Below are 26,943 nucleotides of genomic sequence, written 5' to 3'. Positions count from 1 at the left end.
GGGAGGTTGCCGCGGCCCCGCGAAGGCGGCTCGGGCAGGGCACAGGGAACGCGGAACGAGGGCTGGGGCGCCGGGGGTGCGGGGAGGTGAGACCGAGCGTCTCCGTGCTTCGCAGGGCAGTTACTGATGGGTTCCGGTTGCTGCCCTGCTTGAGCGATACTTGGTTTCGCTTTACTCCGATAAGGATCTTGTGATGTTTTCAGGGAAAGCCAAGGAGTTAGTTCCTTACATATTACAGGTTTGTGGAAAATCATGACATAAAATGTGCTGAACAACTGTTTCTTCAGTTGGCTTTGTCAGTCTTCACTATGATTTTTCTTTTCAAATGTATTGCGTATATTTTCAGCCTGCAGCGAATTCTTGTAAAGAGCCTTTCTAGACGAAGTATCAGTAATTGCTGTTTGCTGTCACCTTCATGTGCATTTATGAAATTTTTTACTTTTTAAATTTAGATTATGTGGATAAGCCTCTGGAAAAGCCTTTAAAGCTCGTACTTAAGGTTGGAGGAAGTGAAGTGACTGAACTTTCTGGGTCAGGGCATGATTCAAGTTACTATGATGACAGATCAGATCATGAGCGAGAACGACATAAAGAAAAGAAGAAAAAAAAGAAAAAAAAATCTGAAAAGGAAAAAGAAAAGCATCTAGATGATGAGGAAAGAAGGAAGAGAAAGGTAAGCTGTGGTTTTCAGAATTCAGACATATCAGCCTCTTTTGTGATTGCTTATCAGATCTAAAAATCTGGTGCAGAGTACCAGAACGTTTGTTGTTTTGTTGGTTTTTTTTTTTAATCACTGTTGCAAGAAGCTTATTGTTTGGAGACAGCACTTCACAAATATAGAAAATCCCTGTGTGTGTGTTGGTGTATTTCTCCCATTTAAAAGAGATATCTCTGTGATGATTTTTTTGATCAAAAAGCTTGTTTCTTGTAACTGCTTGTTTTTCTTATCTGTTTGCTTTGTCTGTAGGTACATATACTTCCTTTTTTAAGTTGGATGTTTTGTATTTCAACCAGGTCAAAACCATGTTTTGCTACCCTTTGAGGAGGGTATTTTCAGCTTTTCAAATAACTCTAGAATGCATTTGTGTTTCTGTGATATGCCATGTTATTAGACATTGAGATTTATATGTTTACTCAAAACAGCTTTCTGAAATCTGATTTGTTGAGTACTGTGGTACCACAGCCTTGCTGGCTCTTGTTTAAAGTAACCTGCATGCTAGGCTTTGTGGCTTTGTTAGTAGCAGATGGTGTGGTCACCTTAGTTGTCTGTGCAGAACTTTTAGGAATTAGATTGAAATCAGCAAGAAGGCGTTGAGGGTGCAATTACCTGTACAATTTCATTTTAATAGTATTTCTTTTATGTACTAATGATTTTCTGACATCTATGCTTTTTTAATTCTTTTCTGTCATGTAGTTTTACTGTTCTCATATGGCAGTTTTTGGGTGCTGCTTTGTATGTGTGTGGCTAACATCTGTCATTTCGAGTTGATTTACTTGAAAGCATTGTATCTTGTAGGATCGCTCACAAGCTCTTGAATATAGGGCAGATAGTGGAAAATTTTCTTTCTACAAACATTTTCAAACGTCTCGGTTAAGAGTATGGCTAGGACTGAAACGTAGCAAAACAACTGTCTTTAATACAAGATCTTGCAGCATCAGATAAATTATTTGTTTTGCCTTTGCTAAATTGGGGGAAGTGTTTGGATTTTTTTTTTCTCAGAACTTTGTTATTAGTGCATGCAAAAGAAGCTAACAGATAGATAAGTAACAAAACTGTAGTCTAAACAAGGTTAATGAAAGTATGCTTTTCTGTGCAAACATGAATAATGACTGTAAGATTCTAGGAATGACTTAAGCATGGCTTTGCTTTGAAATGCAGGAAGAGATCATTAATTGCCACCACTGTTACAGAGCATTTCTGCTGGTTCATTGGTAGGCTTCCTAAATTATCACGTACTTTATTGATTCCTGTTTAATGCAGCAAACAACAAAAACAACAAAAAATCGATCAAAGCAGGGCTACAGACTGATCTTTACTGAATAGTAAATTAACTTCCTTTACTCTCTAGTGTGGCTTATTGTCATGCAATTTTACATATAAATGGCTTCAGAGTTTAGCATTCTTTTCAGTAAAAGTACAGTAACTAATGATAGAACAATAGTACATTAAATACAAAGAAGCAAAAGATGAACAGTATTAGTTTTAGAGAAGAAAATTGAAAAAGTGAGTGAAAATGTATGTGCTATTGTTTAAACTATAATATGGCTTAGATATAGAATGAGAATTTCAAACAAAAAATCACTGTCTCTTATGTGAGATTGCACATTGCAAGTATGTTCTTTGAAAATCTGTCTTTTTTCTGCTGTGCTAGGAAGAGAAAAAGAGGAAAAGGGAGAAAGAACAGTGTGACACTGAGGGAGAAGCTGATGACTTTGATCCTGGGAAAAAAGTGGAGGTTGAACCTCCTCCAGATCGCCCTGTCAGAGCATGCAGAACTCAGCCAGGTGAGCAGTGTGAAAAATTAAATCATCTTGAGTGTTTTTAAAAGCATACACAACACCTTCATCAAAGGTACCAAAATGTAAAATTTCGATGAGGATTTGCTGAAATCTAGAGACTTTATTTTTCCAACATGCAGACCTTTCTGCTGTCTGAAAAACCAGTATTCCTCTTGCTGCTTCTAGGTTTTACTAAGTTTTTTTTCATGTGACTGAACTTGCCAAGGACATCTGTCTCTGGGTCCTGTTACTTGGCAGAATAAAGCTTGTATAAAAGTATTATTGCACATAGTGTTCCCCTAATTCTTTCTCCTTAGCATTTCCTCAGCATTTACAGGACAGTGGTCAGAATGTCTGAAACTAGGTTTTGCTTAGTTTAAGGGAAAAAAGTCTTGCAGAGACTGCTTAGCTGTTGTTACAGTCTTTTTTTATAACCTATGTGGAGTTTTAATTTTATTATCTCTATTTTCATAAACAGTATGGCAGTAAGTTGCGATAGGGTTTCTCTAAAGACCATAGTCCCTCCAGTTTTCATTTGCTAATCTTTAATTCTCATCACCAGCCAAAATACTTACCAGTTGCACGTGGTAACTTCTGCATGTTTAATGCCTTCAGAATTTGCCATACTTTCTCTACCTGTTGCCATTGCTACATTAAAACTCAACATTATCTGGTGGAAACTTTACTTAGAAGAATTTTCAAATACATCGTGATCCCAGTAAACGTATGCCTGGAAATGGAACTTAGTAGCAAAAGTTAGTAATATTGTGAGTCTGCCCGTTGACATAATCAGGTAATTTATTGAGGATTTTTCTAATTATCATAGAATCATAGAATAGTTTGGGCTGGAAGGGACCATTAAAGGTCATCTAGTCCAACCCCCCTGCAATGAGCAAGGACATCTTCAACTAGATTGGGTTGCTCAGAGCCCCATCCAGCCTGACCTGGAATGTTTCCAGAGATGGGGCATCTACCACCTCTCTGGGCAACCTGTGCCAGTGTTTCACCACCCTCACTGTCAAAAATGTCTTCTTTATATCTAGTCTAAATCTAACTTCTTTTAGTTTAAAACCATTACCCTGTGTCTTATCACAACAGGCCCTGCTAAAAAGTTTGTCCCCATCTTTCTTATGGGTGCCCTTTAAGTACTGGAAGGCTGCAATAAGGTCTCCTTGGAGCCTTCTCTACTTGAGGCTGAACAACCCCAACTCTCTCAGTCTGTCCTCATAGCAGAGGTGTTCCATTCCTTGAGTTATTTCTGTGGCCTCCTCTGGACCCGCTCCAACAGGGCCATGTCTTTCCTGTGCTGAGGGCTCCAGAGCTGGATGCAGGACTCCAGGTGGGGTCTCACCAGGGTGGAGTAGAGGGACAGAATAACCTCTCTCAACCTGCTGGCCACGCTTCTTTTGATGCAGCGCAGGATGTGGTTGGCCTTCTGGGCTGTGAGCGCACATTGCTGCCTCATGGCCAGCTCTTCGTCCACCAGTATCCCCAAGTCCTTCTCGGCAGGGCTGCTCTCAATTCCTTCATCCCCCAGCCTGTATTGATACTGGGGGTTGCCCTGACCCAGGTGCAGGACCCTGCACTAGGGCTTGTTGAACTTTGGTAAGCTTTGGTAAACAACTTCATCAGCTGTTGTTAAATCTCTTAAATATGAGTGAATTTGTCCACTTGAATAGTATAGTTGGACTATTTGACTGTCCTAGTCCTAAATGTAAGTAATAGTTCTCATGTATAAAAAAAGTTTAAGTGACTGAGGGCTGTGGCAAGAACCTTTATGTCAGAATGCACTAAAAAAATAATTTATGATTTCCAGAAGGCAGAGAAATGACTGAATCTTCTACCTGCTAAAAGAAATAGTAAATGCTTGGACAGTATTTTACACGCTTAACTTTGATTGCATATTAATTTGAGGAATGGTGTCCATCAACTGTCAAGGTGACCTAGTAGAGGTAACTGAAATTTTCTGGTCAAAGCTTTATGTCTCTGGGTAGTCTGGAGGCTCGAGAAATTGACAAGCTGAAAACTGATCTCTATAGTGACACGGCTTCCATTTTCATCTGCTTAGAAAACGTTGTTCGAAAGCGTATCAATTGCTTTACCTGTTCTGGTCAAGAAGGGAAATGTCTCTCCATTATCATGATAAAGAGTTGGAATTTTAATTCTAGATTTCAGCATGCTGCTTTAGTTTTTCAAACTTCACACTAAAGCCAGTCTCTGAAGTATGTGCATGGAACAGGTAATTAACGTGTAGTGTTTATTGCTTAATCTGTACAGGAAGTAAAATTGTAATCAGTACCTCTCTTGCCAGCAAATCTGCATCTGTTTGTCACTCTCTTTGACTGAAAAGATTCAGAGAAGCTAATTGCATGGGTGCTATGGTAAAGAAACCCTTAAAATTGCACGGATAACATGGAAGAATGTGGATTTCCCAATTGCAGTATTGGAGCAATCAAGTTTCACTTTTCTTTTCCTGTAAAAATACATAATGCCTTACTTTCACCATATTAATACATTTTATTACAACTACTGGACTTAGCATCACATCTGATTTATGTCTACTAGTTTTCAATGTGCTTAAAACTCAGTAAATAGTAAAGGAGAAGCAGTAGTTACTGTATGCTTAGAAATCTTACGTGCTTCTGCTTTGAAATCCATGTCTCACTGACCTTCACATCAGTACAGGCTGTACTTATACTTAGGATTTTCTGTCTGGTATTTATATTTTTAAATAAATAAATATACCTATATTCTCTTTCATTGCACTTACCTGTGTTTCTGTTCCAAACTGCAGCTGAAAATGAGAGCACGCCGATCCAGCAATTACTAGAACACTTCCTTCGCCAGCTTCAAAGGTATTAAGTGTATTGTATCTGCACTGTCACTGTGTTGCCAGTGTCTAATGCATATTTATATGTGTTACTTTACAACTTCTTATCCTGGTTTTTTGTTTGAAAATAGTTCCTAAAGACTGGCTGTAATATGTTTGGTAACCTTTGCAACCATGTCAGACCTGGTTTTAAACATCAGTTGAGGAAAATTATTACCAGCTATGCAATTCTAGCTTTTGGCAGGGAAGTGTTTTGGGCAGAGGATACGTCACCATTCTAAATTTATTAAGCATTAATTACTTAGTTTAGGAATTAAAAAACAGTTATGAATTGTAATAGTTTAAAAGCTTGAATTGTTCTCATGAAATTTTGTTTTGTTATGTGTCCTCTGTCAGATACCAAAACAAGTTTATACCTGCTTACTTGATAACGCTCTTAATTTGGAGAGGCTTTTTATTTCATTTTGTATAAGATGTTAACCGTATACCTCATCATTGTTTGTTTTTAAAAAAACACCAACAAAATCAACAAAGAAAATACTTCATTTTCCTTTTTTTATTACATAGCAATAAGCTGAATTTTGAACTCAATCAAAAATATTAAACTCTGTAGTCATTTTTAGAGGACCTCATGAACAAGAAGAACTGAAGAGGCTATTACTCAGTGAAGCCAAAAAACCCATTTGGAGTATAAATACAGACACAGGAAGCATACAAGAAATAATTAAGTAATTAAAGAACTGGCTGAATCTGTTTCAGAAAGTCCACATATGTGTAATCAAAATTCTCTCCTGTACCAGGAAATAATGCCTCTGTTTTATGAGACTGCTTTTAGTGTTTTTTTCTTTTTAAGTAATACTATTCTTTTATTACCATTAATACGGTATAAAACCAATGATCATTTTGTTTGCTGATACAAATCTAAATGTATTGTTTTTGTTTTTAGGAAAGATCCTCATGGGTTTTTTGCTTTTCCAGTCACGGATGCCATCGCTCCTGGATATTCCATGATAATAAAGCACCCCATGGATTTTGGTACGATGAAGGAAAAAATTGCAGCGAATGAATACAAATCAGTCACTGAATTCAAGGTGAATTGATAGAGATTTAGTTATTTCGGAACTCTTTAGTAAGAACCTTAAGATTCTTTTTAACTGTAGAAGCCTTTCTTACATTAGTTATTTTAATGCGAGTTTTTTCAGAACTGAGCACTTTCGTATATTCTGTGTATTAGAATAGGTTTCTTACTTTGTTTTTCATTGTGGAAGCTCTGTGTTTGTCTACAATCTACTACAAATTACTGTGGAAACCAAGAACATGCTCTAAAGGTCTATGGAATTCATGCTGCTGGACATAAACATGAGTAAGACTATCACAAAGACTCAAGTGGTTGAAGAACCTGGAGCACTTTTTTTTTTTTTTTAAATCTAGACCTGGTTAGGTTGTTTAAAAGGTAATTTTGACATGTCTGCAAGAAAACTGTGGCTATAGTGAAGCGTTTTGTATAAGATTCAATATTCAATGATAACTACATATTTTTTATCTTTAGTTATCCCGTTTTCCATATGACTTTCTTTGGAGTGGTCTTTTGGCAGAAACTTACTTGGCAAGTTTATTGGCAACTTGTCTTAGCTATTTTGTGTATTCCTATTGCTGTAATATTTTATTGGATGCATTGTGGTTTTACAGACAGTGCAGTAAGAAATGTTTTCATGGTATTGTCAGCTCCTGGAAGGAAAGGAGTTTTCTTTACCTAATTCCTGAAGTTCTATTAGCTGCCTTCAGTATTATTGTTTTCTAGAGTGGTGTTGATATAACAACAGACTTGGCAGAGAGCATTGGCTTGCTTCTCAGGGTTAATTTCTTCTTTTGAAAGGTCCAGCAAGGTGAACAAAGAATGGCTTATATTTTCCATAGGTGCTTTGACAAAGATTATTTTGTTTTGTTATGTATGCTTTATTTCTCAAAAGGGTAGAGATTTAGTTACAAGCAAGGTTGCAATAGTGTAGAGATTTAGTTACAGGCAAGGTTGCAGTATTGAAACTGGTGGGATAACAACCTAAAAAAAAAAAAAAAAAGATATAATTGCAGTATTGTCTGGACTGCCAGGTTCTTCTTATTCTGAAGGACTTGGTTTCTACTTATACTCTTAAGGAACAGTAAATAGTTGCTAGAAGTCTGTCCATCTTACAGTGACAAAGATGTTGGACTCCCTTTCTAGATATATGAGTATACCTAATTACCCTTAAGCCTTTGTAATTCTGTGTAATACAGAAATGAAGTTGACAGGTTTTTAACCTCTAAAACAAGGCCTCCTCAAGGGTTTGTCTTTAATTTCTGATATACCTATTATAACTAGCTGAGGGTAGTCAGAAGCCAATAAGTAATCTAAGAGTAGAATCAGCAAGAACCATTTGCTGCATTTAAAAGAGGGGAAATTGCTGCAGAAAACTCATCAGTTTTGCTGCCAAAAAAAGAGTCTATTTCAAAGTTGGGCAACCAAAAGGCTCTTCTCTGTCTTTTCTGCAGCACTTGATGTATAGCTCACATGTGTTTCTTTATCTGCTTCTTGGCTCATAGTTTGCTCCTCCATGTCACCTTCTCAATTTCCATTTTTGTGATGGTCTCATTAAGCGAAGGCAGATGGTTTAAATGCCATAGAAAGTCACAGACTACCAATTGTAACTGTTCACCTACTTGCTTAGTATGGGCTTGACAACAACTTCTAAATGATTAGGAGAGCACTGATCTGACATCCCTGTACGGAAACAGGAAATAAAGCAATGTTTTTTTGTTTGGGTTTTGTTTTTGGTTTTGTGGTGGGGGTTTTTTTGTTGGGTTTTTTTGTGGGGTTTTTTTTTTTTTTTTTTTTTTTCAGAATCTAATCAGGATTGCAGTAGGGCAAGGTTATTTTTTGGTAGACACTGGGTGCCAGAGAAAGTCTTTACAAAGACTTCTATGTCCAACTGCAATAGTAACCTTCAAAAATGTTTCTCTCAGCAAATCTGGTCTGTAAACTCAGTGGGTTAACTTTTCAAAGGCATACCATTCTGTTTGCATACACTTTTGCACATAATCAAGTTGTCATAAAATATAGTGGACTCAAGCACAAAAAACATTTGCATTTGTGCCTATGGAATAAGTGGAACCTAATTGCTTGAACAATCATTGTTTAAATATTAAAAAGTTATTAAGAGAGAAAAAAATATTCTTAAATCAGGCAGCAGTTTAATTTGTTAGGATCCAATTTGTGAAGTGCCTACTGCATGATTCTTGGTTATGGATTTGCCAACTTCACATGTTTTCAGAGGCATATAATAATGTCTTTTTAATTCAGTGTTTCATTGAGCTTCTAATAATGCTTTCTATGCTTTAGTCTACAGATTGGTAGCATGTGACTAGAAAAAAGGCACCCTAGAAAAAGCTTTTGCAATCTGCAACAAATTTTTTTGGTTCTGTTTACAGTGGAATGTGTTGCACCTTTGTTTTGGGAACTTCCATCAGTAAAAATTACTTGAAATTATGTATGACAGATAAATTCAAAGGAGAAGACAAAATCAGGCTTGGCTGTTTTGTTCTTTTGTGGCATGTGATGAGCATCTAGAATGCTGTTTCTTACGCTTTGAAGTTTTCTTTTTTTGTTTTTGTTTTAGTGCAAGTGACTTGAAGAAGTGGTCAAATTGCTAGAATTAAAATTACATGTAAGACACTATCTTTCTGATGTTATTGTGTTTCTCAAGTCTGTTCTGATTTAGAAGGTGAGAAAAGCATCAAGAAGTACTTACCTTGGTGCCTCAGTCCTGTTAATTTCTCTGTTTTGTTTTTTTTTTATCCATTTGCATACGGAGGAAATGTTACATTTGGCATTCAGGGAAAAAGGTTTTTTTAATAACCAAGAAGTCAATTGCAAAAAAACCTGAGCATCTTGAAGCAGCAAAAGGGGCTCAAACCCTTGCAGTTCTGTGTTACCTTTTGGCTTGTGTTTACGCCACGAGCCTGCTGCTAAAATATTACTGTGCTCTTTGCAGAGCTGCCATGATGGAATGATACTTCCCAGTAATTTAACAAAGGAGTTTGAAGTGTTAACAGTTCTTTTGTTTTGTATTTTACAGGCAGATTTTAAACTGATGTGTGATAATGCAATGACTTACAACAGACCAGATACTGTTTACTACAAGCTAGCCAAGAAGATACTGCACACAGGCTTTAAGATGATGAGCAAAGTAAGAGACCTATTAAAAACAAAAAGCAGAAAATCTTCGGGGTTTTTTTTTTTAATCATACTTAAAGGGATCATAATTAATAACAATAGTAAATGTTATTTTGTCCATCTGTGATTAATTATAGCAGTTAGCAGCCAGTTAATGCTGCTATATTTAAGGGCTTGATAGCATTCTTGTTATAACCACACCCTTATTTCCTCAACCTTATCTGCACCACTGAAGTCTGTAGGAGCTTTTTCCATTGGCCTCAGTGGAAGCAATTAAGATGCACGTATATAAAACCCAACTGTAAAATACCACTTCTGACTGAAACTTTGTAAACAAGATATTAATTTAAGTTTTATTTCTGCATAAACAAGAAAGCTTTTCTTTTTTAAAGGTGGTGGGCGTAGGGGAGGTTTCAGGGGTTTCAGATGTGCGCGTGCAACATGCTTTTTACTCAAATACAGTTGTTGGCTTGTAAAACAAAGTTATTTTGGTGAGCTGCTCTGTGTGTGCGTGTGTGTGCGCGTGTGTGGCAGTTATGGTAAGTTTTGTGTAAAACAGGCAGTTGTCTTTGCATATGCAGTTTTGTTTGTTTGTTTGTTTCTCTCTTGATAGTTGGGCTGCAGAAATTCTGATGCCATGCTACCATGACCAAATCATGTTGCATCGCCATTGGAAACGAGACATTAAGAACAAAATAAGGCCATGGCCATTCCCATCCCATCCCATTATCATAGCATCTTGGCTATGAGGGAAAGGTTAAGTCCCTGCCGCTCTGTCCTTTCTGATTCTAGGAACGGCTGTTAGCTTTGAAGCGCAGCATGTCGTTTATGCAGGACATGGATTTTTCTCAGCAGGCAGCTCTTTTGGGTGATGAAGACACAGCAGTTGAGGAACCTGTCCCTGAAGTTGTTCCTGTACAAGCAGAGACTACCAAGAAATCCAAAAAGCAAAATAAAGAAGTTATTAGGTAAAGGTTTTAATGGGCATGCTTACTGGTTTGTTGCAGCTTTTATAATACTAGACAGCACCAAAGAATCCAGGAAAAAAACCCTTTTCAGCCTTTCTCCTTGTCGTCCATAGGATAAAAATTGGCAATTTTATTGTATTTTAGTTCTTTGTTTATTTATAGAACTAGTTTAATAACCCATTGATTCCCAAGTTGAAACAAACAATTCAAGGAATGACTGCATGTTCTTTTAAACACTTACAGTTAGTGTATATGTAGATATTTTTTGTCCTTTATATTAAATAATGAGTAGCTTCTTCTCATGATGAGTTGAAATGTTCTTTCATTTTTAACATAGTCACAAATAACTTGCATTTTTGTCCTCTTTTTTTTTCTTTTTTTTTTTTTTTTCTAAAATGATGTACTATATCAAAATCTAACAGGATCTTTCTGGGAGCACAAAGTGGCCCCAGATCCGTAAATGATTGTATTTAACTTTAGTCTTTTCTGGCAGGATATAGAGGTACAGGAGAATTTTTTTCTGGTGCAGATGATAACATCTTCCCAGTGAAATCTTACTGAGCTTTGTAAAAAATATCGCCAGTGCAGTAGATGTCTTCTAGCTAATAGGCACACCAGGGTCACAAAGTCATGTTTTTGTAGCTAAAATCCACTTTTAGTCAAATTAAAGGGGTTATTTTCTATTTTATGAGGAGATTTTTAGCAGAAACTGTGATTTATAAGCAAATGATGTTGTTCAGTGTTCTTACATAGACATCCTAGGATAGATGTTGTATTTAAATTGTAGAGCATTACATCAACTGGAATTTTATGAAAATAAAACAGAGCATTACTAGTAATGTGTTAAAATAATCTGATCACTTAGATATGTTCTGCAGGCTTCTTCCTTGAACATCCAAAGTAAAAAAAGTGAAATGTAAGTTGTTATTTCAAGTTCATGCACTGTCATTTTAGTTAAAAGTGAACTTTAGAGTTCTAATCAGCCACTTGTTTTTTGTTACACTTCAAGTATTTTTGTAATCCTGCTTAAAGTCTGATGGAAGAAGTAGTGTTTTAATGTTGTTTTGTGGAAATAGGAGACTGCAACATGTATCTTCAAAAATAATCTTAAACTGAGTAATTTTTTTGTGTGGAACTATTCTAATGTCAGCACGCAGAAGCATATCTGTTGCTGTACCATGAAGAATTATCAAAGTATATTTTGTTCTTTGTTTAATGGGTTATGTATAGGAATTAACTGAAAGTACGTTTCTTCATTGTGGGGGGAGGTGGCTTGGTTTTTGTTTGTTTGGTTGTTTTTTTCTGAATACGATGATTTGGTTTGTATGGTCCCCAAAATAATAGGTTTTCTCTTCTGATTAATTCTTACCTAAACTCCATTACAGGAGTAACTGTACTTTGCCACTTTTTGTGTGCTCATCTTCAAGTACAGATATGTAACAGAGCAAGAAATTGAGACTGACAAGCAATATATTACTGCTCTGTCTTTAATATCTACATTAACATACAGTTCAGATAGTTAAAATTAACTGACATTTAATTTTATCCTGATACCAGTTTCCTTGCAGATAGTTGTGGTATTAATTTACTTTCCTGTTCTTTTCAGTGTTTATGTAACTTTAGTAGTTGGAATTAATTTGGTTTTTCTAATTAACTTGACCTTTTAAACACTTGTATTTTGGCATCAGTTGGATAGATATTATTTTTTTTTGATGTACAATAAGAGCTTTGGGGGGAGAATTGAACCTAATAGCAGATATTTTTGCCTTCATATTTCATAGTAAAAAACAGCGAAAGAACTGAAGTCAGTGTTTACAAAGTGTTAAAGCAGTTTAGACCTCTATACTGTAGTTTGTTTAAAAAGTGACTTGATCGCTTGGACATCCTAATATCTAAGTAGTTTTTAAAAATTTTGTCCAGGATGCTGCAACCTTCTGAACATTCTCTCAAATTTCTTATCCATTTAAGTATTCTGTAAAGTGTGATAGAAAGTGCTTCATTGTTGAGGAGTTTGCTGCTGTGTACACCCTTTCTTAAAGTTTCAATGAAACGAAAATCGTATAACACATTTGTCTCATAATAGTATGATCCTGTGATCTTTTTATTGTCTTTAATAGCAAAACTTTCTTGTGTATCGGATCTGAATCTCTATACAGAGAGAAATTCTTAGCTAAGCAAATGGAAGAAGATACCCCAGGAGAGAGAAATGGATTTGGTGTGAGGAGATGCTCTACCCAGTACCTAAGGTGTTTGGCCCTAGTGTCTAATGTCCATATAATGCCCTGAAAGATTTTGATGTACAAAGTTTATTTTAAATATATAATATAATGAAGACTGTCATATCCTATGATATCTTCACACTTCCCCTTATAATACTACCTTTCACTGATTTTATATAATAGCTAAGATACGTCCTTTTCCATCTTAGGTTATGCTATTTGTTATGTTTTTATTGTTTTGGTGCTTTAATGCAAAAGGGACCTACTGAAAGATAAATTTTAAATTATGTAATTTCAATGAGAAGGAATGGTGTCATTGATATTGATTAGGAATAATAATTGACAATGTTAACAAACATAGGAATTAAAGGACTTCCTGTTAGACTGGGAGCAGTGTCCTACCTCTACAAGCAACTAAATGACATAATCCTCATAAATGCAGCCTGTTGGGTTTTTTTTCCTCAGATTAGAGTTACACAGTCTCCATTCCCTCATCACGTAATTTCTGTATCTTTCTATTTGAAATTTGTGAAAATAACATATTCTTGCATGTGGGAGACTAAGGACGCATACAACATTCACCATGTATTAATGCAATTTTACTCCCAATCTCTGTTTTATACTACTTCCTTTATTTTCATCAAGGTATAGAAACAGTTACATTTTTGAAGTTCAGTAGTTTGGTAGTTCTCAGCTTCTGCTGCAAAACTTCAGTTTCGTAATATGATTACAATTCCATTTAAATGCTGAAGTAGACTGACACTGGGAGAGGAGTGGGACTGATTGTTCTGTTTAGCAAACCCAGAATTCAGCCCTTTGTTTTATTTTAGCTTTTAATTTCTACAGCTACTCCTCTTCTCTTTCTTAGTTGCATATTTGAACCTGAGGGAAATGCATGCAGCCTGACAGATAGCACTGCTGAAGAACATGTCCTGGCACTAGTGGAACATGCAGCAGATGAAGCTCGGGATAGGATCAATCGATATCTACCCAACAGCAAGGTTGCTCAACGAAGTTCACAATTCCGGTTTTTGTCTGATTATCAAATGCTTTGTTTCATCTTGGGAAATGGGCGTTAGTATTACATTTTCTGAGACTGTAACATCTAGGATGTATGGTCTGTGTGGAATACCAATATCACTATTGTGTATCATTTACTTCCCACTGAAGCCCACTGAGGGTCATTATCTTAAATAGATCTCGAGTTGTATTGTGTTGAACATCTTTAGAAATTCACTTGCAGAAAACAGTGGAATGTTACTCAGTCTTGAATCTGGCTTCCTTAATTGCAACCCCTATCACTTAAAGTGATTAAAATAGCATCATGCTCTTCCTATTGTTGCAAACTCAGAAAAAGCAAACTTTGGCATAAGTTGAAGGGTTATTAGGATTCCTCCCTGCCAACCTAAGGAATTCAGGAATTGTTAAAGTCTTAAATTACTGTTTTCAATGAAAAGTCCAGAACCTCTTTTAGTTTTGTACCTACAAGAAGTAGCTGTCATCTGTAGCACATTCTTATGTAAGTACAAAATACAAACATCCTTCAGTGACTAGGAGAAGATAGCTGTAGTTTGTCCATGTTGGAATTTTGGACAGTGCTAGCCACAGGTTTGATCATCTTGAACATGATTCTGATACTGTCCATGTGTTTGGTTTTTGTGCTGTTCCAAGAGTTAAAAGGAAAAGCTCAGTAATGCTGTTAGTGCAGTTTTCTCAGCACAATCTGTTTATGGGCTGTGTTCTTCTTAGCTATGTGATAATGGTGGATTCCTTCATTATTTCATGCTGAGGTTGGAGTGAATCCTACTGACATTCTATACAGGTTTATGTTGAGATACGTTTACTCTGTTTCCTTTGAATCATATGAAGTCTTATTACAACCATTGTACTTTGTCTTCATTTCTCATTGTGTCACATAACTCTGGTGACCACTGCAATCAAAAATAGAATCAGGATGTTGCTATGTCCTGCATTTTCCACCTATTTTTTTAACAACTGTTGCAGAAGAAACATTTGCTTTGAAGCGTTAGTGGTAGCAATTGTGTCTTCAAACTTAAATGTCTATTTCTTGGACAATGGCCCTTGTTATACAGTCACCTTAGGCTCAACTGGCTGAGGAGATAAAGCCTCGAACAGTTGCGAGAAGGTTTAGCTTCAGTATATTTCTGTTTCTTTAGATAATTAGAAGACTTGCTAGGTTTGAGGGCTATTTGAAACCTCCAAAGTAAGATTGGCTTTTTAAAAACCGTTTAAAGCAATACCAATCTTCTGCTAATTGGTAGCTTTACTGAAAAGGCCTTCCATGCTGATGCAGTCAGTTTTGCAGTGTTCAAGAAAGAGATGTTCCAGGTGTGCAGCTCTTAATTGTCTAGGCTGTTAATTAGCTAGACAACCCACTGCAGATCCCACTGAATCTAGGTAACACTGACACATTCTTAGAGTTCAGCTATTGTTAACTTTCACCACCACTATGAGGTATTGTTCCTGTTGATTCTCTTTCCAGCATTTGTCACCTCTGTTTTTCTTATATGCAAACATTAGCTTTGGACTTAATGTATGGAGAGAGTTTTAATATTTTTAAGAGAGGGGGGAAAAAAACCCAAATTTTTTTGTTCAGTTTACTTGGAAGTGTTTATTAATATTTCATTAGTGAGAGCATAGTCTTCATTTTCTGAAGTTACAGTCTTTTTTGCATGATTCATGTGTAATCAGTTGCTGACATCAGCTTAGTTTCTTCTATCAGTTCTGTCTCTATCTTTACAGACCCAAGTGTGTTCTATTGTCTTTCACATCTCTGGATGTCTTTTTAGCATTGTGTTTGTGTGCTCTGATAGGTCTGTCACAGCACTCCTTCCTCTCTAAGAATTTGATAGTATTTTCATGAAAGTACTTCTAATTAGAGAAAGTTGTGGGTAAGATGAATACAAGTTGTTAGTCTAGATTTGGAAATAAACAATGAGGCAGATTCTGGTTAGGAGTTACAGTTCTGCTTCTAAAAAGAAAGTGTGTTCTAGGCTTGGCAGTTAGAAAGCCTGACTAATTATAATGGAGTTGTTTTTGTCTTGGGTGCAAACTGTAGATCTGATTTAGGAAGATAAATAAGGAATTGTATATATGACATACAAACTTTTCCTCCTAAGTCTTCTGTTCTGAAGTCTTTGCTGGCAGTGATAAATAGTTGTGACCCAAGTTTCTCAGTATTAAAAAGGAATACTAGAGTACAGGATCTGAATACAGCTACAAATGCTTTTCATAGTTTTCTGTGTAGAGCAAGCAACTCTTCCATTGAGTTTGGACTGTTCTGAATGATTGCTTCTATATCTTTGTGGTTCTATTTACAGATTGGTTATCTGAAAAAAAATGGGGATGGAACTTTATTATTTAGTGTGGTAAATTCATCTGATCCAGAAGCAGAAGGTAAATGACATAATCTTCCAAGAAAACATTTCTACTGTAGAATGTTCCAGCAGATTTTGAAGTCTTAACTGTACATATAGATCCTGTGTAGTATAGATGAGTTTTAAAAAAAAAAAAATAGAAAAATTCCCCAAACCATTTCCCCCGACAGCTGTATTGAGTATCTCCAATATAAGATGTTTCTCTTTTGCCTTTCAAATTTTCACTCCTCAGATGCTCTGTTTTACTGATGCTAACAGTAAGAAGGTAAAATAATATCTATTTATAAGCACTTATACATTGCTACAACTTTATATAGAACTTGGAAGATGGACTTTTGCTCCAAGTACCCTGTGCTATTAAAATCTAATAGACAAAATGTGAATGAAAGTGCTGTAATCCTATGTAAATGTGCAATGCACAGATGCAAATATAAAATAATCTTTCACTTTTTTTATTTCCTAATTTAAATTATCAGCTAAATTTCAGTTTTACATTAATTAGGTTTCATTTAATTGTTTTTGTTTAGTTCCTTGATCTTCTCTGTGGGTTTTTGTTTGTGTTACTACTATTATTACTACATTATTTATATTGTCTTATGCTTTCCACTTGTTTTAGTTTTGAGCTCAAAATGCAGAAGTTTTGAATGTTTGTAATGAATGAAATGTCATAGTCTTTATGTTGCTGTATTTCATATTGATTTAGCACTTCCTTCTCTGCACCTTTTGAGATTGGAATTCACTCACAGTTTACCTGTTGTTGCACTGATGAATGCATGAACCCTTTTGACTAGTCGCATTTTTGTTTATTTTTTTGATTGGGAGATACAAGCCTGTAACTCTTTTACTGACTAAATTCCTTTTCATTTGGTAGTAAATTTTTCTGGAATGAAATTGAGTGTTTTGGCTGACATCATGGCCTTACCTATTTCTGGAAAAAAAAAAAACAAAAACCAAACGTTATTTAATACCTCTGAAATCATGCCACTGAAAATCTAGACAATGATGGTAACAGCACCAGAGCAAGCTTTCACTGTGTGCTGTAAAGTACTGTACTGTTTCCTGATGTTTCTGTGCTCCAGAATCTTTTTTGATTGTTTGTATACTTAATACTATTTATAGTGAATTTACAAGTTAATAGTATAATCTGAATTTTTGTTGTAGGTTTTTGCTTTGGTTTTTTTCCCTAGTAAGGTTCTAGGCATAAACTTGCTTTGTGTTGTTCAGTAATTGAGCATAATTACCATTAGATTCTGTAGCAGCCAGAGAGATTTAAAATAACTGGAAGTGTCCTAAATGTTATTGGGATTTTTTTGAGTTTAAAAGCATATTCCAAATTATTTGAGCTATTTTAATTAAGCAGTTCTCAGAACTGTAAAAGAAAGAAATATTGCTATAGCCATAATGGTAATTATCTTAACAATGTTCTTTACGTGGTGTCTGGGTTTCCATAGACAAACTTAGTCAACATAAGAAATTGCTTTTGTCACTGCATAATACCTGGATCTTGAATGTTTGAATTGGCTAGTAAAAGAATTTCAGATGCTGCTGTATACTTTAAAAGTGAAATAACTAAGCCATACATTTTATGAGTAAGAGATAGAAACATATTTACAGCATGTATCTGAAGTTTAAATGGAGACCCTGAATTAAACACTACCTATCCTTAATAAAAATGTACAAATTAAAAGCTATTTAGCCTTTATGGTAATTGCAACTTTCTAAAATAGCAAAATCTAAATATTCACCATAAGTAAATTTTAAACATAAAATGCTTTTCTAAAAATTATTATCTTCTTTTAAATGAAATTACTAGAGGAAGAAACTCACCCAGTGGATCTGAGTTCACTGTCAAGCAAATTATTACCTGGCTTCACTACACTGGGCTTTAAAGATGAACGAAGAAATAAGGGTAAATGTCAAATAACATGTTTTAACTTTGTGTTAATTGAATGTTTGAGCAATTTCTTGATGTAAAATAATCCCATATTATAGCTGTCTCCAAATGAAAGTTCATTTGGTTATTTCTATAATATATAATTCCATTTACAGCAGAATGCTGCTTAATTAAATTGACTTTTTGCTTGTTAAACATAACTTAATTAGGAGTTGATGGATTAATGTTTTGCCTCAGTGTTATAGCCACACTAGAAGCTTTCCAGTAATAGTACTCCCATTTTCTCTGGAGGAAATAATTTTTCCTGAGCAACTGCGCTTAGAGTTGACAAAAAAACCTTTTGGTCATTTGCATTTTACATTTACATTGTATCATATGACAAGGATTTCACAAACTGTGGGGTTTTTTTCTGGTAGTATTGACATTTTTAATAGTTTCTAATCTGCTTTCCAGAAGTGGACTGGCAAACAGCAATGAAGTAGACACATGCAAAAAGTAGAGATATAAAAGGAGGTGGGGGGATAAATCTTTTTTTGTGAGAGTGGGGTGCTTAACTTAGTTCTTTATTTTCCAGTAGTATGTTCATTTATATTGTTAAAATTGTTGCACTGATTCTAGAGTCTGGAAGTGTCCTTGAGATACTGCTCTTGATTTCAGTTGGAGGAAAAAACACACTACACTTCCTGTATCTGTTTCAGAAAACAAAACCTTTTTTTGAAGAATGATCTTTTACACTTGTGTTAATCATTTGTCATCTCTTTCTTCTACCTGTCCAGTAACTTTTCTTACAAGTGCTAGTACAGCACCCTCCATGCAAAACAACTCTATATTTCATGATTTGAAATCAGATGAAATGGAACTCCTGTACTCAGCATATGGTGATGAAACTGGGATACAGTGTGCCTTAAGGTAGGTGCTTCCTTTTTTGGAGGCCTAACTTCCCATAGCAATTTTATGAAAAGTGCTTTGGACTAAATGTCAGCTAGGAGCCTCCAAATCCTGATATTTGAAGCAAGCTTTCATCCTGTTTGGTGGTTTGTTTGGTTTTGGTTTGTGTGTTGTTTTTTTTTTTTTTGGTTCGTTTTTTGCTGGCTTTAGGTGGGTTTTTTTCCATTTGCACTTTTAAGTTACCCTATTATTGCAAGGCTGTTACGGGTCTTGTAACTAGGGTCTTTGACCACAGGATATTATAGGTTGCTAAAGATTTAGCATTTTGCTTTAAACCCAGCAGTAAGTCGTTTTAGATATGCCAGTAATAGATTCTAGTGATTTTAAAGCAGTGATATTTTTCAAGGAGTTTCAAAATAGTTAAAGCTACTTGAAAAGGAAAATGCCACTTTTATTTAAATTGTTGGTCTTGGAGGGAAAGAATTAATCACAAGCTTCTTTCTTTTCTTTGTGGTTTTTTTAACCCACTACCAATGATAGTTCAAGTGAAATTTGCTGGTAGTTGTGAAAAACAAGTTTGCACATATGTTCCTTCCATTAAAAAAAACAAACAAACAAAAAAAAACCCTGTCTTGAAGGCCTTAATTGCTTTTCTAAAGAAGCATAAAAGAGTAAAAGAACAAGGAGAATGTAGGTGTAATGCAATGTAGTTGGGGAAAACCATATAAGGTGAAATCTTTTTTACGAAAGTAAACATTTTTTGTAATGCTTCTGTCTCCATTTTTACTAGCTTACAAGAATTTGTGAAGGATGCTGGAAATTACAGCAAGAAAATAGTAGATGATCTTCTGGACCAGATCACTAGTGGAGATCATTCCAAAACTATTTATCAGCTAAAGCAGGTGTGTCCTTGATGCACAGAGATGTCACAAGTTCATGAAAACAAAAATGGACCTCTTTCTGTTTTTTAATATTGTATGAGATGCCTTTTTTTCCACTGTCAGTTTAAGCAGTACAGGCTTAGCTGTTCATGCAACCATGCGGTAAACCAAATTAGAAACTGAATTAGCGGAGAAGTAATCTTTTCCTTGTCTCCAGCTAGATCAATTCTCCAGTGTGGTTCACTAATGTGACTGCAGAAAGGAAGAGGCAAGGGGGTGCAACAAAGCAGGGGGAAGAAGAGACCAACCAACTGAATGGTGTTTGGGCAGCCCTGTCACTCAGTGTCATGACTTATGTATCTGCTTCTGAGTTATATTGCAGTGCTTTTGTTAAGGATTTTTTTTTTCTTCTTAATTTAAATGCAAAATCTATTCCTTGTGGGAGGATTAATTATTTGGGACATTGAAATAATGTTGGAGAATAGATTAATACCATTGTACAGGTATCTTATTACCCAACAGTGGTAACTTTTAAATTCATTTAGTGCGTCTGAGGGAAAAACTTTTAAATTATTTCCAAAAGCACTTTGCCTAGGAGGTTCATACTAAGACTGGAGAAGAGATTTTTCTCAGAAGCTTGTATAATTCTGGTGGGAATGTTTGCATTCCTAAGACAAAATAGTCTACCGGAAACTGCAGAATCTTGTTTCATGTTATTTTCAGTCTGACAACCACTCTTAGTTTGCAATAATTGCCTGCTGTTTAAAATTAGGACATTCTGAATGATTCAAAAATAAAGAAGGGGAGGCAGCAGGTGGATAGAAGGTATTCAGCCTTCCTGACATGGTGGAAATGAGATTATACTAAATCTCTGCAGAATTTGAAGTAGAATAGGGTGCGTGATGTTTGGGGAAAAGGAGACAATAGAATGAAAAATACAGAGGGTCCTTAAGAATTTTCTGGCTATTTTTTTCCAGTCCCTGCTGTAAAAAAATTTGTCTGTGGAACAGGAAAAAATGTAAAGGATTAGTTAAAAAAAAAGTCAAAATTTCAAAAACAATATTTTGAATATTTTCTACATCTAGAAATGTGCGTATACAACATATTGAACTTAACGTTAAACTATAACATGTTCCTTTCCCTTTTTGCCACCTGGTTCTATGAATATTGTTCCAAAATTAGAATTTCTGAATACCTTTCAAATGGTCAATGGCTATTTCCACTTAGAAATGCTGTTCAGTTGTGCCATGTGTGGATATGTACAGTTTTTGTGTAATTAAATGTGTTTCAGTGATGATGTGCCATGGTGTTTTATGCTTGATTATTTTGTGTTTCTACATTTGAGTAAGAATGAATATCTCTGAAAGTGCAACCTTAAATGATTTGGAATCAGAAGTTACTGAAGTAATGGTTAAGATACTGCACTTGAATATAAAGTTCATTGGCAGAAGAAATAGTGTAAGGAGTCTCAAAGATTAGTTAAAATGTCTAATAGTAAAATATGTCAAAACAGTAACTTGTTACTTTGTCACATATCTGTAATTCAATTACAAAGTTAACTGTCTCTAGTCTCATTTTGTGTGTAAAGTTTGAATATATTTGAAATTGTACAAGAGAGAGTTCTTTCTCTTATGTTGATTGAAAGTAATGGTTAGTATCCTTCCTTTCCAGAGGCGAAACATCCCAGTAAAACCACTGGATGAAGTTAAAGTAAGTTATTCTGATACTCAAGTCTGTTCGTTTGGTTTTTTTACTGGAAAAAGTGTCTTGGCATTTAAAGTAGAGAAAGTGATGATCTATGGGCTTCCAACATTCAAATTCTTTATTTTATTTAATATGTATCTGTTCTGTATAATAATACAGAAAATTTTGATAAGTGGAATATATGATAGAGAAGAGGCTGTTCGGTTACTTCTAAAGAGGCTGTCCTTATTAGTTAGAAATTTTTTACATTAATGTATATGGTCACTCATTAGAGAAGAGCTAGTCTTTATTTTTTGTAAAGGTTCTATGCAAATACCACAAAACATGATAGTGTTCTGTGGTGGCCTAGAATCTGATCATGGTAAACCAGTAAATTCCACAAACTAAGATTATTCTTAGGAAACGTAAGTATAAGCTATGAAATGCTAAGATCTAAAGTATGATATGATTCTTTAGGTTCTGCCAGTTCTCATAAAAGAAGAACACAAGTTGCGTAATACCTGTCCGGATTCTTCCAAACAGATTATGGTAAAATGGTTTGGGGCGGGGAAGGACTATGGAGAACTTAATTTGGTTTCAGTGTGAGGATGTGCATGCTCTGAGGTAGAAGATTAAAATTACAGTATCTAGAATAAGCTTTTGGTGCTTACAATAAATTCTCTGACACAGTCTATTTTAGTTAGTGGCTTTGTCCTTTTGTTCAGTATTTTCTTATTTAATTCAGAATGCATAACTAAATCTCAGAGGCAGAAAGACCACTTAGGAATCCAAAAGATACTTGATCTGCAATCTGCTGATGAATATTTGCGGTTCCACCTGCTGTAAAAGTTGAAAAAAACAGTAGTATTTACCAATTTTACTGCATCCGTTGAAAATGTCTGTTAGAAAGTAGGGGTAAATAATGCATATCTTATGCTTCTACAGCTACCAATCAAATTTTTCTTTAAATGGTACAAGTTTTATTATTTGTGGAAACAGAAGATATGCACTGTATTCCATGGGAATTCGCATAAAATTACATAGATTACATTATAGAAACTATTAAAATTTATATTTTTAAATATTCCTTAGGTTTTGTGGAAAGGTTTGTATTTCTCTGGAAGGTGACCGGTTAATTCATGAAAGTGCTAGGTTTCATTTTTGTATCTCTGAAAGATAATACCTGATTGTGTATTTACCTGCATGTCTTATTCCTCCTCCTCGATTAGGTAACCTCAGAGAATTCTGTTAGAATGTGTTCTGAAGCTTAACAACTTTTACTTTAATCTCCTACTTTTTGCCATTACATAGCAGTATTGCAATAGGTATGGAAAAAAACGAAATTGTAGTGCAGGCTGTATTTTCATTATCCAAATGTATAGAAAAAATGCATGAGAGACCAGCTCCAGCTGATACTGTCTATAGAGAGGCACACCTTACTGGTTTTTAGTCACATCCTAAAAGTTTCAATAAATCCTGTGTTGCATTGAGAAAGTGAGGGAAAAGGGGATCTGGGAGTGGTTCGTGATGGGGGATACTGATAATGCTTCTCCCCACCAGAGTTCTGCCATGGGACAGGGATGAGTTGAGCATGTAACTGAGTCCCAGAGGATTCAGTAACGTTGGTTTCAGCAGTCCTGGATGATGAGATGAAAGATATTTAGACTGCCCTGCAGATCTCTTGCCGTTCATATGACTGGTGTGTCCTGGAATCTTGTTTGAGCTGCCTGTGAATTGCAGGTTAGCCAAGATGGTTATGGATGCTCCAGTCTCAACTGTTGTGGCACACACTTTTGAGACTATTGATTCATGTGTTTACCTTAAACATTAAAAAGTAACTGACAGCTTGTCACTATTGCTAGTCTTTCTGTTTCTTGTGTTGTAATAGGTTGGAGAATCTGCTGGAGACAGTAACACTTCCGACTTGGACTTTCTCTCTATGAAATCGTATTCAGATGTATCTCTTGATATTTCAATGTTAAGTTCATTAGGTAAGTAATTTAATATACAAGCCATCAATTTTGGTTTAGTTGCACTGTTTAGGCAGAATAACAGCTGGATTTGCTAAGAATAAAAAAGTGTTTTAAAAGTAGTAATAAGTCTACATTTGACATCAGTAAAAGTCTGGGACTGGTACAAGATAAATTAAACCTTGGTCTGTTTTTCCTTTGAGACATGTATGTACTGGCCAAGCTAACTTTTCCTGTACCACTGAAGAAACTGAAGCATTTGTACCTCACAATTTTGATAGCTTTGCTTGTTTTTTATGTGTTCTTAGTAACATAAGTTTTAAGAATCAGCGTGAAGCTTTGGCTCAGAAATGTTACTGCTTCATATGCTGTCTTTTGAAATAACTTGGGCGGTAGGTAAGTATGCGAAGCTCAATCATATCACCACTTGGAATGTCCCAAAACAAAAATCAGAAGAAACTTCAGGTGTTGGAAGGGCTTAAGCTTCAAATAAGGCAGTTGTATAAAAATATTGGGATGTTGTTTCAAATACGTGTTTTTGACAGGTATCCTTCTTTAAACACTACAAGAAGTAATGTTCCCATTTCTGCAGGCTGCTGAGCTGGTCAAATGTCTTCAAAAATATCACAAAAAAAAAAAGTACTGCTTATGCTTTAAGATACTGTTAATTCAGAATCTGAAAGATGCCACACTATCTATTATAAAACATAACCAAGGTAATTGAAAGCTTAAATTAAAAAAAAAAAATCTACAGATTTCTCCCATAGGTGCAGTATTCTTTGAAAAGCAATTGTAAACTCTGATTATTGTCACATACTAACTTCATTGCAGTTCAGTAAAAATTTAAATCTGTTTTATAGGTAATGTTTAGACACCTATCTTAGTATTAATTTCTTGCTCCACTGAAAGCTGCTTGTATTTTTCCTCTTTGATCTTTCTGTAAAGAATCATACTTCCAGATTACTTAGCTTCTAGAAAGAGTTTATGCATTGTTTCTTAATCATAACTCTTGTGAAGTTAGCAAGGTCTGCATCAAAGACAGCCCAAAGAGAAGGGAAAAGAGTTTATTCTCCTGTTTAAAGTTGAGGGAAATTTTTTTTAAGTCTTCAGATGAAAGAACAGCCCATGTTGGCACATACTTTCACTTCTTTCCAATTTCACAATTTCATTTGGCTTACTATAAAATCAGTGTAGCTGGAGAAGATAGTGTTCTTAAAACCTCTGTGATGGGGATTTCTTCACCTCCGTAAGTTACATGTTCTATTATAACTATTTTAAATTCGATATTTAAGTAATCTTTCTACTGACTTCCTCTCCTTTGCTGCAAACTAAATGCATTATTTCATGTCTGGAGCTTAACAGATGAGGAATACAAATTAAGTTCTTATAGCTGTTTAAATAACTGGGAGTCAGTTCAGTTTCAGCCATTGCCCATGATGCTCTCCTCCGTCTATCCAATATTGCCAAATGCATTTCAACATGTATTTCTTGAAACTGAAAACAGAACTGCAGCTGTTGCCTTTTAGAAGTGCAATGGAGAATGCAAGATTGAGGTCGTTTGTGTAATAGACAACACTTGTGTTAATTTATTTTAGAATTTTTTTATAGCTACATGGTAGTCTGCATGTGCTAATTACGGGGTTTGGTTGGTAACTGGTGGCCTTTAGGGAAAGTGAAGAAGGAGCTTGATCATGACGATAACCATTTACATCTGGATGAAACAACTAAGCTGCTGCAGGACCTTCATGAAGCTCAGGCTGACAGAGTGGGATCCCGGCCATCATCCAATTTGAGTTCCCTCTCCAATACCTCTGAAAGAGACCAACATCATCTTGGTAAAGTTACTCGTGTCGCAGAAGCTGCAGTACTTCTGCTCTTATTGAAACTGGTTAAAACTTACATTTTAATTTACATAAATATTTGCATGAAACTACTCTGATAAAACAGACTGCAGGATCATGTTTTAATATTTTAAATATACATGGCAAAGGCAACTAAGACGACATACTTTTGACCTGTGGAATTAAGGACACTAATTGTAGTTACTTATTTTCTGATTAGGCACGATAGTGAAATAATTGTGAAATAAACTGATACTGACTGGTAAATCCCTATATGTACTTGCATTTTATGCTCTTAGAAATACTAGAGAGACTATAATGTTTATTTTACTTCGGCATAGATGTATGCAGCAAGTAACAGGTGGTATTCTACAATAGCCTTCCATTGTCAACTGTAAAATTCAGTCATAAGACAGGATGATAGGGTAACATACCACTTAGCAATTCAGTGCCATTTCTGAGAAAGTAGGTGGTGTTGGTAGCATGATAGTTAATTACATTTTGTCTAATTTTTCAACTCAGTGATAGAATAATGACCACTTTTTCAAAAAGGATCTATATTAATGAAGAATCCTGTAATTTCTTTTTCAAAATCCCGTTTAAATATAATTTAAATGTCTGTCTTGCTTTAAAAGTCTGAAAGCAACATGTTAAATAACCATGCTGTTTATATATATAAATATCTCTCCATTATTTTTCTGTATTTTTAAATGTTTTGAATTTTTTTTTTTCCATACTCTGTAGGAAGCCCCTCTCATCTGAGTGTTGGAGAACAGCAAGACATGGTTCACGATCCCTATGAATTTCTTCAGTCTCCAGAAACCTCAAATGCCACTACTAACTGATCTGACATGTAGTATATGTATTTTGTATTTTAATTGTATTATGTTTTTATAAAGTTTTTGTCCATGGCAGAAACATGAATTTTCTCCTCTTTTCTATGAGGATTCCTGTAGAATAGTATCATATATGCTGGATTAAACAAACAACCCCAACTACTTAGTACATCATGATGTTAGCAATGTACCAAAACATGCTTTTGATTTGTTTGTTGAGGGAGGTCATTGTCTATTGGTGTGTGAGTCTTGACTGAAAACAACAGATAATGTGTTAGAAAAAATTGTATTTTATAGAAACTAAAAAGTGATAATTTTACAAGTATCATGGCAGCATTAAATGTTTCTAGTATAATTATCTACCAGATCTGTTCAGGTCTTGTCTTGAACATCTTCAAGGAGGAATATTTTATTTCAGCAGTGACAGAACTGCATGAACTGTAATCGTTATTATGTTTCCCATCTCCTAACCTAATAATCTGCAGAAGTTGTTTCTGTTTCCCCACATTTTTAAATCTCTTTTTAATCACTCTAGAGAATACTGAATTTGAGCGTAACAATACTTGGTAGTTGCATTAAAATGCTCACTACGAGAATTCTATCCTGGATCTAAAAAAGATGGATGTTTTTGCGATCCTTTGTGTCCTGAAACACAAAGAAAATATATTTTTTAATTTGATATGTGTATTTACTTGGATGGAAAAAATACTGGATAAGGTGTGCTTTTCAGTAATTTTAAAAGAAAAGTTTTATAATTCAATACTGATATAACTGGGGGTTTTTTATACCATTGATATGTGCAAGCTGGACAAATGTTAACAAATTT

At 35.2% G+C, this 26,943-nt stretch overlaps 1 protein-coding gene across 1 annotated transcript; it reads left to right on the top strand.

Moving 5' to 3' along the window:
• Positions 1 to 452: 452 nt before the first annotated feature.
• On the top strand, positions 453 to 26,126 carry BRD9 (bromodomain containing 9; the record flags this gene model as incomplete). The annotated part of the gene is made up of 15 exons (XM_010294817.1): positions 453 to 673; positions 2,373 to 2,505; positions 5,294 to 5,354; positions 6,276 to 6,420; positions 9,442 to 9,552; positions 10,395 to 10,507; positions 13,595 to 13,727; positions 16,068 to 16,143; positions 17,938 to 18,033; positions 18,795 to 18,927; positions 19,697 to 19,808; positions 21,459 to 21,497; positions 23,359 to 23,461; positions 25,108 to 25,275; positions 26,026 to 26,126. Coding segments are annotated over 15 exons (1,745 nt in total), but the record flags the coding sequence as incomplete, so codon positions are not given.
• Positions 26,127 to 26,943: the final 817 nt, after the last annotated feature.

Source organism: Phaethon lepturus, unplaced genomic scaffold (assembly GCF_000687285.1).
Source record: "Phaethon lepturus isolate BGI_N335 unplaced genomic scaffold, ASM68728v1 scaffold13249, whole genome shotgun sequence".
NCBI lineage: Eukaryota > Metazoa > Chordata > Aves > Phaethontiformes > Phaethontidae > Phaethon > Phaethon lepturus.
This window is presented reverse-complemented; position numbering and strand designations above follow the sequence as displayed.